Source organism: Physcomitrium patens, chromosome 7 (genome assembly GCF_059467195.1).
Source record: "Physcomitrium patens ecotype Gransden chromosome 7, ASM5946719v1, whole genome shotgun sequence".
Taxonomy (NCBI): Eukaryota; Viridiplantae; Streptophyta; class Bryopsida; order Funariales; family Funariaceae; genus Physcomitrium; species Physcomitrium patens.
In genome coordinates, this window is record NC_143416.1 from 3,245,916 (window position 1) to 3,260,987 (window position 15,072).

General features: G+C 37.2%; 2 protein-coding genes and 1 long non-coding RNA gene across 7 annotated transcripts; 2 read left to right on the forward strand and 1 right to left on the reverse strand.

Moving 5' to 3' along the window:
* Positions 1-396: 396 nt before the first annotated feature.
* Positions 397-4,827, forward strand: LOC112285235 (uncharacterized). 5 transcript variants are annotated; one of them, XM_024525930.3, is made up of 8 exons: positions 397-683; positions 1,227-1,404; positions 1,846-2,087; positions 2,238-2,413; positions 2,628-2,769; positions 3,144-3,404; positions 3,565-3,670; positions 4,150-4,827. In XM_024525930.3, exons 3-8 carry the CDS (start codon positions 1,860-1,862, stop codon positions 4,482-4,484), a joined length of 1,248 nt encoding a protein of 415 aa, XP_024381698.1. In that variant the 5' UTR covers positions 397-683; positions 1,227-1,404; positions 1,846-1,859; the 3' UTR covers positions 4,485-4,827. The 5 variants fall into 5 exon arrangements, with proteins under 5 accessions (XP_024381698.1, XP_024381697.1, XP_024381702.1 ...); XM_024525934.3 differs by having other exon boundaries at positions 426-683; positions 1,302-1,404; XM_024525931.3 differs by lacking the exon at positions 397-683 and adding an exon at positions 743-1,125.
* Positions 4,828-8,030: 3,203 nt separating this feature from the next.
* LOC112285121 (glutamyl-tRNA reductase-binding protein, chloroplastic) lies at positions 8,031-10,829 on the forward strand. The gene is made up of 5 exons (XM_024525664.3): positions 8,031-8,710; positions 9,324-9,404; positions 9,683-9,793; positions 9,920-10,069; positions 10,418-10,829. Exons 1-5 carry the CDS (start codon positions 8,210-8,212, stop codon positions 10,637-10,639), a joined length of 1,065 nt encoding a protein of 354 aa, XP_024381432.1. The 5' UTR covers positions 8,031-8,209; the 3' UTR covers positions 10,640-10,829.
* Positions 10,830-14,104: 3,275 nt separating this feature from the next.
* Positions 14,105-14,945, reverse strand: LOC141045603 (uncharacterized). The gene is made up of 2 exons (XR_016504087.1): positions 14,710-14,945; positions 14,105-14,522 (listed from the first exon to the last, which is right to left on the reverse strand). It is a non-coding gene; the product is annotated as an uncharacterized LOC141045603 (long non-coding RNA).
* Between the last annotated feature and the right edge of the window lie 127 nt (positions 14,946-15,072).

A 15,072-nucleotide genomic window follows, 5' to 3' on the forward strand; every position in this document is an offset into this window, starting at 1 on the left:
TAAAAAAATACAAATTTTACAATAGTCAATTAAAAAATTCTTTTCATATATATAAAATAACCAAAAAATTTAATCATTACACTCAGATGAGAACTAGAAAAACATAAAACATTATAAGAAATAGATATAATTAATTAATTAAGTCCAATTATTGATTTGTTTCCACTTAGGGCAGTGGGTTCGTAGGTCTTAAGCTAGAACTGCACGTGGACCTTACAATCGCCGCACGCCCGCCATCTGTGGCACAGTCAGTGTGAACGGGGACATCAAGCTATTTGAAGTGTCAGCTCCGCAGTTTTGGGATCTGGTCCGAGGTCCCCAGGCAGGGAGGGTGGGGGGGGTCTTAACACTTGGCCCTCCCAAGTTAGGGTTCCTCCTCATGCGACACACACACTCTCTTCTTTTGTTCATGGTCCTCTTCGTCCTCGTCCCACCCCCCCCCCCCTTCACACTCATTTCTCCCGCATTTTGTCCTGTTTTTTTCTGAACTAGTTACAAAGCTGCTATTGAGCAGGACCTTTCCCTCTGCAAAATTTCATTGATAATTGTGCGTTTAGCTGTCAGATTGTTTGTTTGTTTGTTTATTTCTGTTTTTTTGTTTTTTGTTTTTGCCATTTTAGAAGACGGCTTTGCTTCCTCCACGAGCCCATGAGGGCGGAGGCGCGTGATGGAATTGCGAGAAGGTGATTTCTCCTTTATATATATACTCAGTTTTTAGTCTAGATTATGATACACGGTTCGGGTTGGACGAGTTGCGGGGACGGGGTGGGGCGACATCAGTTCATTTTAGCGGGTGTCTGAAATAGCAGGAGTTTCTGTTGTGTATTTCTTTTTCTTAGGTCGTTCAGCTGTGTGGCAATCATTTCTTTGGTTGTGTTTAGAAGCTGTTTGGCTGGGAGGTCACATTCACTATTCCTTTTTATTTTATTTTATTTTATTTTTTTAATCATCAATAGCACTCATTTTAAGTGCGCAAGGAAAATTGGAGGCGTCATGCCTAGAATTTGGCATCGAGATGGTGGTTGTTCTTCTATCGATAGCCGTCTTGTATCAGTCACTACTTATGGCACAATTCTAGCTTCCGTTTTCCTGTTCTCCTACAATTCTTGGACCAGCGGCCAACAGGTCTGGACTGAAATAAAAAGTGCTCGTAGTTGTTCTGTAGGTCTATTGATCTCGTGAATGATGATTCCTAAAACCCTCATATATGTACCTTGTACTTGCAGCTCAATGTTTAATTTTCAGTGCTTCTCACTGTGCAAGAAGTTCTGATGCAACGTCTGTGAATAATATCATTCTAGCGAGCGTTCTTTCAGTGGAGCCTTTCTCAAGACACTAAGGTGCACGTCGTAGGGATTGGGTATCTGTCCAGCGAGCTGATGTGAGACATTCTTTCTAAAGCAGGTGCAGTTCGTAATGCAGCTTAAAAGTAGCACATTTTCTTGCTTGTCAGAATGTTGTTCAATTTTTGAATTTCTGCTTTCTAGAGGAGATTCATAAGATGGTTTTACACGTATTGCCTTTTGTGGTAATCCTTTTTTTGCTCATAACTCAGGTTTACAGAACACCGTAGGCTCTGTCCTAGCAATAGGATCGGGATGTTCCTCTCAAAATTTTATTTTGAATTACTTTTGTTGGTTCTCTCGAAATACTAATTGGTTAAGTAACGTCCTGTTTACAATTAAATGCAGCGAGCTGTGAAATCCTCAACAGTTAGGTGATTCTGGAACGTTCAACTTAGAGGCCGGTGAACCCTATTTATCTATTGAGTAAACGAAAAGTATCTTATTTTAGTGTATATCATCTTCGTACGTTTTTAGCTGACATTCGTGAGGATATTGTCAGGAACTGGGTCTCAAATGTCATCCTCGATACGGGAGAGCTTTTCTTCCGGCAACGTGGTATTTGGAGGACTCGCTGGTGCAAATTCCGAGGGACTTGCAAATGAAGAGTTTGGCAGTCCTGAAGCCATTTCTCCTAGTAGAGATGGCACAAAGCTTCTTCGCACCGGTCTCCAACCGTTTAGCGTAAGTTCTGCACGAGCGATAGAGGGGTTCGACATACGATCACGACCTTGGCTTGAAGAGGTTAGCCTTCATCGTCGTATCTCCTTGTGTTTTGGTAGTCTTGTCGCTGTGGCACAGTAATCTTGTTCCAAAAGTTCGTAGTATAAGTTATGACTGCAAGTAATTTTCGATGGGACTCATAAGTTGATGAATTGTCAAGGCGAATCAAAGACCAGAAGCGGTGATCTCGATCTGGATAGAGGGGAGCGCGGTGGAGAAGTGGAAGTGAAAGTAGGCGCTGTGTCTCCGCCAGTCGAAGATGGTGATTTTGAGTCTCCTCCCACCACACCGAGGTCAACTACCAGTTGTAGTCCTTTTTTGGAGTGTCCAAGTACTCCTCTTCTCAAGTAAGTTTTTACAATTTGCACAAGTTGAGTTATTTACGCGTTTTTATTAATCAAAATTCGGGATTTCTGGAATTATAGCATTTAGGGTGATTCCTTTTGGAATACAGAGCGATAATGTTTGATATCGTCCTCAAGCATATACTCGTATTCAAGTTGTATAATACAGCTACTCAAGGTTGCTTCTGTTGTATGTGCCGTAACACACAATGTACAGGAGGAAACAGCTCTCTAGGCAGCAGAGTCTTAGGGACACCAAGTTGCTTCTGACTACACATCTTAAGAGAACGGCCAGCATATTTATGTTTGACAAGCACTTCGAATACCTTCGGGAAATTGGGCGCGGATCATTCAGCACGGTTGGTGGATTTTTGATATCCTCTATTTCATTTGATTTCAACTACGTGAGCGTAGGGATATGTTTACGTATTGTACAAGAATATGTCAGATTGTATGCCCTCAAATATTGATCTTTTGATCGAGAGGTATTAAACTTCTTGATATTGGTATGACGTACTGCTCTGTAGTACGCCGGACGTAGCGTTCAGCTCTGACGCCACTTGTAGACGAGTCCCTCATTCGTATGTCATCGCCATTTATTGCAATTTCCATATTCATCCTGCATGCTCACATCTACGATGTTTGGTATGTGTGACTAATCCACCGAGTCACTAAGCACGTTATTTGGATCATCATTGGAGGTCATTGGGATTGATTGATATGTGGATTTCAGGTTTATGAAGCTCGAGATAGGAAAGGTGGCGCACTGTGTGCAGTAAAAATGAGCAAAAGGGAATTTTTTAGTCGTGTGGATCGAGATCGATACATGCGTGAGATTCAGAGTGTTTCGTGCCTCCCTGAACATCCGAATGTAGTGAATTATTTCAGAGGTTGGCAGCAAGATTCCCACTTCTATATACAGATGGAGCTTTGTGAGGCAGGCAATCTTCGCATGCTCCTTGACGCGTTGAAAGAGCCTTTGGATGAACATCAGGTATGGCTGTTCCCTATGTGGAGTATTTGTTCAGGGTTCTTCACTTCAGCAATTCATTGGGTCGAAATTCTGTGCAGGTGTATCAGTAGCAATTTATACAGTCGAGGCCTCCATGAGTTGTGTAGGAAGTCGAATTGTATTGATGAAATTTTCCATGCAGGTGTGGGAGTACATAGGTCAATTGGCTTCAGCTTTGAGTCACATACATAAGCATGGAGTACTTCATCTTGATATCAAGCCAGAGAATATTTTCATAGATGGCCAAGGTAAAAACTGCCTTCCTGGTACAGAGTATTGTCAGTCCTGTGGATTTTAGCGTCTTCGTATTCGCCTTCACAGGTAGTTTGTACCACTGTAGAATAATGTAAGCTCAAGCAGATTTCCTTGCATATCGTAGTCTGCAACGTCTATAGTAGATACGTCTTAACCAGGATTACTGTAGCAGCAGTTGACAGATAATGTAAATTGGAGGTCGTGTTTGACTCCGTATGTAATGCTCTCTGTGATGAGTTAGTTGTAGTTGACAGAACCAGGATACATCTGCATGCATCTGTGAGATAGCTTTGCTGTCAGAATCGTTCAGGGTCGATTTCTATTTAGTTACAGAGCATACATTAGCATTTGGACGTTCATTTTGGTTATAAAGGTCGATCCATTGGTTGCTTATTAAGGTCGCTCTGGCATATTTTGACATGTAAATGCACAGAATACCGTTGGACTGACTACCTTCCTTTATTGCTTGTAGGAAACTTGAAATTAGGCGATTTTGGCTTAGCAGTACCATGCAATATGTGGGATTGGGAAGAAGGCGACGGGGGATACTTAGCACCTGAGCTACTTCAAGAAGAAGAGCCCAGTCCGATGGCTGATATTTACAGCTTTGGTGCCATGGTTTACGAGTGGGTTACAGGTTTACAGCTACCTCGATCTAGACCTGCTTGGGAAGATATCACTAGGATGCCATCCTGGCGGTCTGAAGCTCTTTGCAAATTGGTGCGAGCAATGTTGAATCCGGATCCTTTGAAGCGACCAAGTGCGGAGCAGATTATTTCATATCGAAAAAATCAACCTGCTGTTTAGAAAAATATTTGGAACCAGTGCATTGTTTGTGGGTGTAAATATTATTAGTAGAATTGCAGTTATGAACGGTGGGTAGGAATACTTGTAGTTGCCACTGATAGCTGCAGCTGTTAAGTATCCCAATAAATTAAATCGGCAGTACACTACCTTTTGACTACTGGCAACTAACTCTTATGCATTGCCGGCTTTACACTAGGGCTGAGGTTTGCAATTTACAATCTCAAAGATAGCCAATGAGATCCCAAAATTGTGCGTATCCTCAATATTTTTGTATACTGATTGGCATGACCGTGTAGACCCGAAAGGAATCGGAGTTCGACAAAATAGTTTGTCTTCGACTTGAGGAATGTTTTTCGAGCATAGATTGCATACTGGCAGCTGCCCTTCATGAAGCCCTTCGTGTGTATTCCTTGTTTTGGTTCATGGGATTGGAATGTCCTTTGAAATCACTGTGAACATGCCATTGATTTGTTGGTTCACTTGGGTTGAGTTGTACCTCTTTTACCTCAGTGCAATCAAATTACCCTTTCATCTCTATGCTAAAGCTCCTGATAATCCTTATGTTTCCATTAGATCCACACAGTCAGCAAAGATTCTCCTTGTAATAGGAGGTGAAACACACAGGGTGCGCATCACAAACCGTGAAGCTTGCAGTTTTAATTAAACCGATTAAGAAACCGATATTGCAAGCTTCTATTCTTGTTTAAAGGCTTAGAATGATCCTATATGTAATCTAATCACATTTGACAATATTACCACCTTAATATTTAACATTTAGAATAATTCTATGATCTTTTTATTATAGTATCAAAATTTATTATTGCGACATGTATTGTGGGGACTAGTAAAACTTTACAATGATTAAATAATAGCAACCTATACATGCAACACAAACCACAATCTATACTAATAACATATTTGATTTCTTAGTGACAATTATTTAATAATAATTGACATATTCAATAAACTTGTTTATTTAGTATTTAATAAACTTTACTTCCAACTTTATATCATAAAATTTAAGAATCATATTTTAAGTACTTTGGTTAGTTTGGATTAAGGTAAAGATGGTCTTTCTATACTTGTTCAAGTTCTGCAATTACAATACTTTATTATGGGCTTAATTGTTCTCAGTAGTATCTCCATTTTATAACATTTCTTGTAATGGACCTTTCTGCCTTATTTAGTATTTTTATTTTTAGCTATAGTTAAACATTGAAAATACAAAGACTTATACTTCACAATGATATTAGAATTGGCACTAATAATAAACAAAAACAACTCTTGAGATTTAATAGAACTCATTCAAATATATTAAATTTTAGTTGGATCCTATTTCTAAATTGGATATCAAAATATTTTAAAATAAAAATTGTCATGTTACCAATTTAAGACCAATCCAAACTACAAATAAAACAAAACAATCTTGCCTTGTCCTACTTCTTTTGGAACCTGGATAAAGATAATCCATAAAAATATAATGTTATGTGACTTTCTTTGACAACTATACAACATCTAACAAAAATAAAAATTGGAAGTATTTTCTCTCTGAATAATTTTATTTAAATGATTCTTATATTTAAACACGTCTAAAAAATTTGGATACAAATCATGATCTTTTCTTTCTAAGATAATTATTCTATTATTAGATTTACTTTTAGAAAACAATTAAGCCATCACTCTCTCATTATAATTTGATTTTTTAGAGAAAGAAGGCTCTACACATACCTATTTTTTATACCATTGTTAATAAACTACTTGTTTTAATTTCAGCATGGTCTAAGGAACTTATATTCCTCTAAAATAACAGCCATTTTAATTTTAATTTTTTTTTCCCCTACCCTAAACATTGGCTCTTTTGTGTTTTTATTTTATTAGATGTCCATTTAAGGTAGTTCTAAGTGTTTTATAAAATACAATCAATATTTTTATTGCACTTTAATTGATTAAGTTTTTAGAAGTCCTAAGAGTTATGTTAAAATCTGTTTATTTGGGGTCACAAAATTGTTTGTTTGGTATTACGAATTCATCTTAATAAAAAGCTGTATAGTACTCAATTCTACCAAAAAAAAATTTAAAATAACATGGTCATAGTTTATATCTATTTATTTTATATTATTGTTTTTTAAAAATATCTTTTGATATCAAATAAACCTTAATCAATGCCACAATTTTGTTATTATTGTTGTCTTTAATTATTGATTTCTACTTCAAAACCTTAAATTCATAACAATGAAGATAAAAAATTCAAGAGTTTCTTAACTACTAGGATAATGCAAAGATACTAGAAGGTTTATAATTGAGATAAAAATAAAACTCGAGAAAAGAATTAATAAGACAACATCTAGACTTTGTCTTACTTTTGTCTATACTATTTGTGTAGTTTAAAATATAGCCCAAGCATTAAATTTAATTTAAAAAAAAAATTACATTCTACGAAAATTAGAATTTTATATATGTAATATTACTTCTTCTAGAACAAGTTTAATAAAAAAATATATAATCTATCTATGTATCTATCTGTCTACATTAAAGATTGTGTCTCAAGTACATTGTCATTATGAATATTAATATTAATAAAAAAATAAAAATAAAATAACATTTAAAAAAATGATACTTATCATGACAGATTGAATCAAAAATATTTGTTATGTATTTTACGATAATTTTTGCATCTATTATAATGCATTTACAAACTTTGGTAACAGATTTTATGTCTACACATTGATATTACAATTGTGCTAACATGTTAAATGTTTTTATTTTGCATATCTTATTCTTAATCAATTATGATATTCCTCTAATTTTATATTATAACTTTAATCTTTTGATAATCTTACAATGTTAGATATTAGAAGACATGGAAATTTTATATTATATAATATACAATATCAGAAGACATGGAAATTCTCATAATGCAAAAAAGAGAGAATAAATAAAAGTCTAATAGGTGCAGCACAATAGACTAGGTCATATTTAATAGTAAGCATCATACAAAACCATTGAAACACTTTAACACTCAAAATCATGTTGATTGAGCAACATTCCAAACCCCAAAATTTAGTTAAATAAAGTGATTTTTTAAAATGACCCATGTATTTACTAAATCAACCCATCCATCATTATTGGTTGAAGATCCAACTATTTTTTCATTGGTTTTTGATCAATGCAGATCCAATAATGCAGACTTTTTTGATGGTGGTTAGAATGAGTGGGACGATTTAATAAATGCTTAGGTTAATTCAAAAATGCCCTAAATAAATTACATCACAGTATACTCTAGAACATTAAAAAAAAACAGACAATTGTAAACAAAACCAAGCGATTGATTATCCAAACGGAGGATATGATTGGTAGTTGACCCTTCATGCGATGACGTGGAACTAGGGGGAATCTACCAATGCGATCCCACTGGGCTGACAATCTGATGAACGAAAACATAGAAACATTCCGTTACCGAATCATTCATCCGCTCCAGAGCGGGGAGAGCGGCCCTGGAGGGATTGAAGGATGATGAGATGAGGAGGCGTGGTCCAGTCGATGAGCCCAGTCCGCGCACCTCGCACCCAATTCCTCGGGCCCCAAATCCTGGTCGCGCGAGAGATTGATATTGGCCACGGGCGTGTCGCGATTGAAGCTGTTACGGTAGATAGCATTCGGTAGAGAGAAAGAGAGCGATAACAGTGCGCTGTTCCGAAGCATAATTTGCAGTTGGAGCGGTGGTCATGGAGGTGGTGGCCAATCCCGCGAAGCTTCGAGCATGGCTGTCTTGTGGGGTCGCTGCCGTTGCGGAGTCCAAGCAGTTGGGTCGCTCCTCAACGACGAGAGTGGCGTCGAGGAGATTGCTGCCGGTGAGTTCCTTGATCTCGAAGCCGCTGCGGGAGCAATGGGCAGGCTCTTGGGAGACAGAGAGAGGAGGGAAGAGCAGGAGGCCACTGGCCGTGGCTGTAGCAGTCGCGGAGGGTGTCGTGGAGGAGGAGGAGAAGATGAGGGAGAAAGAGGAGGTGAAGAAGCTTTTGCGGCCTACCCCGGCTGAGGGTGCCAGGACCGTCATGGAGACTTGTAAAGAAGGGACGTTGTCAACGCTGTCCGAGGATGGATGGCCTTTGGGAACGGAAGTGAGGTTTGCCGTGGACACAGATGGAAACCCCGTTCTGCGCTTGCAACCTGGCGCGACGCATACCAAGCACATCTTGAAGGATAGCCGGTGCAGTTTGCATGTGCAGGTAAGTAGTTGGGCAGTGGTCATGAAATTAAATTACGTGAGTTATAACCAAGGAAATGAGCAAGGCGAAAAGTTGTCGATTATTTAGAATTTCGCTTAATTGCCTTCGGTAGAATAGTATTGTATGGCAATGACGATTGGTACGATGCTACGGCTTATGAGCTATATTCGACTGTCGTGAATTATTTTCGTGGCTGAGCCGGAGAATTTTATTGAGGCTCCAAATGCTGCGTCGAGTTTTCACGCAACAGTGGTCTATTTTCTTAGTATAAATAACGTTCGCTCCCGTTGTGACCTAAACTGCGCACCGCTGGGTTTCGAACTTTCCTGCTCGTAGCGTTTGCAATTCGAGTATCTCCGAGGCCAGTATTCCCTCAATGTGGAGGTTACGGAAACAAACTGTGGCTCATCATCAATCTACCTCCTGTGAGGATGTTGAGAGAATTACTTTTGGCGCTCTTATCTCAGCTATGTTGGATATCTTGCAGTTAATCAGGTCTTGGTACCAGATGATAAACCCTGGTACTATTATCTTGATTTTCTTGTGTGGAATCTTAGGGAAGTGATTTAGTTTTGCGCTCAAGCTCGTGGAATTTGTTTGTTGGGATGGGCAGTTGGAACAACCAGGCCGTCGAAAGCCCCAGTGTACATTGCAAGGTTTCATTCGCAAGATTGAAGACATTAAGCTGAAAGAGGTAAGTTGGCTTATATTGTATGCATACATTGACATGTTCGGGAATCGAATTCAAGTCTACTTTTATAGTCATAGTTTGAGTTATTGCATGTATTGGATTTTAATCTGCCACCGAGTGATGCTCAAGATTTAGTTCCAAGAATCTGTGTACCCAATATATTAGAGCGGATTAGGTATTTTGTCTTTCCAACCACTGATTGGAGTATTGTGCCACACTTATTGTTCTCGAGGCCGGCTGTGAAGCACTTGTTGATGATTTTGCATCTGCCTGTACTGTAGAGGCTTGAAATTGCTTGGGAGAGACGGTTTGCCTCAGAACAACATACCGCGGGTGACGACTTATATGTTATGAATGTTGAGCAAGTACTACAATCTCCGGACATGGGTGAGGTAATGGCCAACTTACCTTTTACTGGCATAGTTGAGAGTAACTGAACTTTGGTCAGATCGCTGATGAAACATGCCACACGCTCTAGCAACTGAAGCCCACGCGGCTTTGTGAATTACGGTTTTCAGGAGGAGATTTGGGTTTCCGGACCAGATTACTGGGCTGCTGCAGCTGATCCATTGAGGGAGGTTGCTAAGCGCATTGTGGAAGACATGAATAGGAATCATTGGGAAGACATTCGTCGATTTTGCAACGTATACGCAAAGCTAGATGCCGAGGTAAATGTCTTTTAGCTTGTATCCGGATGACGTCGTAACCATCTAATCGCACCAGAGAATTAAAAGTAATTGTTTCATGGTTTAAAGGTGGTTCGAGTCTGAAGTTCCTGTTCTGCAGTTGAAGAAGCACAGTTTCCCAGAGTGTTTGATTTGGTGTTTTAGCTATCTTCTGATTGTCGATTAACATTTTGTTGAGTGGTTGTAGGCGTTGTTTTTCATGGACGTTTTGTATAATACCCGTCATACTTAAATGTTACAGACGAAGGCTGTTGAGTGATGTCAATTACCCGAGAAATATAGATCTTACAGATCCAAGATTCTGATTTTTTTTTGCAAATAATGTTGCAGCTTGAGGAGGCAAGCATGACATGGGTGGACAGGCTTGGATTCGATTTACGGGTACTCACTAAATCACCGCAGAACATTCTAGAAATCCGGATTCCATTTACACGTGAGGTTACTGATGAGAGAGATGCAAGATCATCTCTTACAATTATGGCCCAAATAGCTTGGGAGCAGGAACGAAGTGTCACTCCCTCTGAAGTTGTATTAGCCACTGTTGAGTTATAGTTTTGTTTCTCCTCCCTCGGAAATTTTGTCCTGAAAGTATGCTTTAGTTAGAGATTTGAAACTGTTCTTGCGATTTCTATCGACCGTCTCCTAAGATTAAGAACCTTCATTATCCAATATGAAAGACTTGGCAAACGTATGCCATGTAGTACTGTCAATCAACAGAGTGTTGATTTCATTCCCCGAGCAATTTCTCACTATGCAACTATGAAATGAAACGAAGTCATTGAGTATCTGGTTCATTCATATCTCGGAAGATGCGAAGGACGACGCTGGCCGGCTTCAAGTCATTATCTTGGCAGATAGTGAAAGCGAAAATTATTGACATCCCAGTCGGCTCAAGGCAAGTGATGGTTAGCATATTGGCTTGTCTTTTGTTACCTTAATGACTTGATGTGGACTTAAACGCGTATACATCGGGCAGGCAAACCAAGGAAGGCCGCTGATGGGATTCGCTACAAACCGTGCCTCATTCAAGTGCCTGTGATGGAGGCTCTAGAATGGAATTGTTTCTTAACTGAGAACGCTGGACACTTCACTGGGATCTCTGGAACCGTTGCTCTCTAGATTCATTTTAGAATGCAGAGAGCAATGATTCAAGGATGTTCTGATCTTGCATTATGGTTTCTCCTTCGATACTTTCTGAAATACAACCCATTACCTTCCAATCTTCTCTTTATTTCCTTTCATCTGAAGCCGCCGAATCAAAATATACCTTCGTAATGGACTTTGTCTGCCTTCTATAGATTAATGCCTTACAATGCATCAGAGAGAAGCGTAAACCTGCCTATAATCCGGATTTTTGTTGTCTCAGTTTTTTAAATAGCGTTTTCGAATGCTGTACCTCTCGTACTATTAGTCCCCTCTTATGGAGACTTGTCTCCGGCAATTTCCTGTGTACCTTTCTCTGTGATTCTCTCATTGAGTTTGTATCACACATGAAAATGGCTTAAAATAGTGGAATGAGGATTTTGGAAGAGAATGTGTAACAATATATTTTGATAAACGTCAGTAGTGGAGCAATAGTTAAAGTGTTGTTGATGTCTTTTATTGGTCCTTTGAATTCAGAGCACCCATTAACGGCAACTTTCAGTTTCTTTTATTACTTTATTTTCTATATATGCAAAAATTGTCTCAAAACAAGGGAATGGTACCTAGAGAGGGTAACTTCAAGCAATGTGCTTGCTTTGAAGACCCACTCTTCAAGTTTTTAGTTAATATTCTTCAAAATGTATGCTTCATCTTTTTTCCATCTCTAAAGGATATTTTTTTTGATGGTTTCTACGTGTTGGCTCTCTTTCATTTTTTTTTTTATTTTGTTTTTTGATGGTTTCTGCGTTTTGGGTCTCTGTCATTTGTTTTTATTTTGTTGTTTGTTGTGCTAAGTTTGTATATTTAAACACCCTTTAATATAAGGGATCAAAATAACACAATGATTAGTAGATTTTTTTAAACATATATAAGAATCAATTGTGAATATTAAAACACAAAAATGATATGAAGAGTATTTGGAAAAAGAAACATATATAAGCTAATGAAGAAATAGTAGATGCATATAATTTTAATGCCATAAAATTATTTAACAATGTGATCTACATGTGATCAATGATATTTTATTAAATGCTCTAAACATAATAAATAAGCAATTGTTTTTAGTCCATCTGGTTTTGTCAATACAAACAACAAATGTTGTACCAAAAATATATTGCATTGCAAATTAATATAGTTCATTTCAGTTATTTTTATTTTTTTAAAAGATTGTTGTTTTGCTCATGATTTCATAAGTTTTGTGAACATCAAAGGTAATAGATTAATCTTTATGTTTAAAATTAGCATTCTAGGATTGAGTATTATGGTTGGATTTTTCAAAGTTAAAAAATATAAAGTATTTATAATTTATAATACTCTAATTTATCACTTTTATTTTTTCTTAATTGTAGCTTTTCTTGGTTGTGATAATATTGCTCTTGTATTAGCATTGCAAATTGATACCAATAAATATTTAACATTAGATAATATTGGATGTATTGTCATAGATATACCTATTTATACTAATAATTACTTAGATAATATGAATAGATGAAAATAGGTAAAAGTAGGTTAATTTGATAATATCTTATAGAAAAACTTCCTAAAAACTTCATAGACACAGTTTTACCTTTAGACATGTCTATAGGTGATTGATAGGTTAGATAATTGGTCAACAAATTAGCTACATGTTGTGCATGTTGGTACCTTGCAGTGCAAGCTAACCACATGGTACATGTATAAGAAACTTGCCTTGTAAGTTAAAACATGTGTCTTACAACTTGGACATGTATGAGAGGTCCTATAAAACGTGCCATGTAGCTCCTAGGTATTTACTATATATATATATATGCAAAGAGTGAAGCCTTCTTCACTTTTGTTATTTTCTTTCTTACTTCTAATCTAATTTCAAGGGTTTCTAATTTTCTTATCGTTTGGCAATAGCCATTCCAATTTCTTTCTTAATATATATATACATTTTATTAATTCTATTTTATCATCTTTCTTTGAAAAATTTTTTTGTTTACTTGCATTTATTGAGTTCTTGTCCTTGACATGTAGCTATGCAAGAGTTAGTTGATTTTAGAAGTATTATATCTTTGATAAATGTACATAAAACTAAATGCCTTAAGTTGGAGTAGATTTAGCTATAGTAGTGTGAATTAATAAAATCTATTAAAAATAAAATGAATACTCATGTTATCATCATAAATCACAAATTAGATCTACCATAACAAGTCAATATTTTATAAGAGAAACCAAGATCTTATACAAAATAATTCTTAAAAGATACCCAACAAGTATGTTGATGGAATTGAGGAGGAGGTATTGCATATAATTATTATTCTTAAAAAACATCTTGAGGTGAATATGATTTCTAATAAAAAGATATTTGAAAGTCTACTTAAATAACTAAATTTTTGATGGTCTCAATCACAATTTGACTCACTTCTTAAAAGATATAATTTACTTTGATTAGATTAGGAAATTGACTCTTGCATCATTGTGGTACATAAATGGGTTTGCATCAATAAAAGGTGGTATCACTTAATTGTGATAAATTGGTGCTCCTTCCTAAGTATATTGCAGACGTTATGATGAGCGAATTGTTTTGCTTGAAATAATTAGAAGAAAGCACAAGTAGAATCTTCTTATTTTCGTCTTATCAATATCGAAATTTGTTGCTACTTAAACATTGCGACTGAAGGGGCCTTTACAAACACACCGATTTCCTCTAGTGAAGAAGAAAATTATCCAACTTCTGGAACAACAGTAAGATTTTCGACATACAAAACCACTCTGATAGGAAGTAAGGTCCCTTATTTACAGTACGACATAAATGCAATCATTAAGTAATGTAGCCATCTAAAGATAATGTAGACCTGTCTTTCTTTTTTTGACTCATTAAATCTGATTAATAAGAATGCTCGTTCAGAATAATGGTAGAATTGTTCCAATAGATAGTCATGCAACTTTATATTATGATAGCAGACATAATAGTGAACAGTTCGAGTAATACGTACATATTCATGTATATTTGGTCAATTAACTTCGTAGTTTATCACGACTAGGTAGTGCAACCTAAGACACACCCAAGTAACTTCAACCCTAAGGAATGTACTCTCGACACAGCAGAAACGTAACTGGTTGGATAGAGCTTAAAGAAACGGGAAGGTTTGAAGTCAGTTCGTCAAGAAGAAGAGCAGACCTCCAAATAGACTGGCAAAGAAGTAGCTAAGCGTAGAGGATGCAGAACAGTTCGTGATGAGAGACTTCGAGTATCCTTCATGAAAACATCTCCTGGCGTGTTTAGTCCACGTAAGAGCATTAAGAAGAAAGAAATCTTCGTCCAGCCCTATTAATGCAGTTTTAGTACATTATTTTATTCCATAAACATGTCAGCTAATTCAGTGAGGGTTGAAGCAATGGTGAAGGTGAGAAGCCCAGAAATCTATGAGAAAAATCAGATGGTTTTCGCCATAGCTTATAGCCATGATACGAAAAGCCTTATTGTTACATATACGTGAAACAAAACAACTTACTTGGACTGAGAAGCGAGCTGGTGATAACAAGAAGCCACAAGCAGATTTCAAAAACCTTTCCAGAAGCACCAACATTGCCGGATGAGCCGAGCAGACATGTGATGAAAACGATGCAGGAAAATGACACCCAAAGGACTGAGGGAAATTTTGAAGTATATCGCAGGAGCCAGGAGGAAGAGCAGAGCAGAATAATGTCGTGCCATGCCGTTTCAGGCAACCACACCTCACAAAACACCAACAAATGGCAGCCTCGGTAAGTTGAACATCCTTATGTCTTGACAAAGAAGGATTTTAAACACTCAATGAGTTACCACAAGTTGAACCGACACATGTTCGATCCATGGACAAAACCAATAAAACAAT

Coding starts and splice junctions, on each gene's coding strand:
- LOC112285235 (XM_024525929.3), top strand. Junction 2,088..2,237: donor CACGACCTTGGCTTGAAGAG/GTTAGCCTTCAT, acceptor GGCGAATCAAAG/ACCAGAAGCGGTGATCTCGA. Junction 3,671..4,149: donor TATTTTCATAGATGGCCAAG/GTAAAAACTGCC, acceptor TATTGCTTGTAG/GAAACTTGAAATTAGGCGAT.
- LOC112285121 (XM_024525664.3), top strand. CDS start 8,210: ATGGAGGTGGTGGCCAATCCCGCGAAGCTTCGAGCATGGCTGTCTTGT. Junction 9,405..9,682: donor AAGACATTAAGCTGAAAGAG/GTAAGTTGGCTT, acceptor CCTGTACTGTAG/AGGCTTGAAATTGCTTGGGA. Junction 9,794..9,919: donor AATCTCCGGACATGGGTGAG/GTAATGGCCAAC, acceptor TACGGTTTTCAG/GAGGAGATTTGGGTTTCCGG.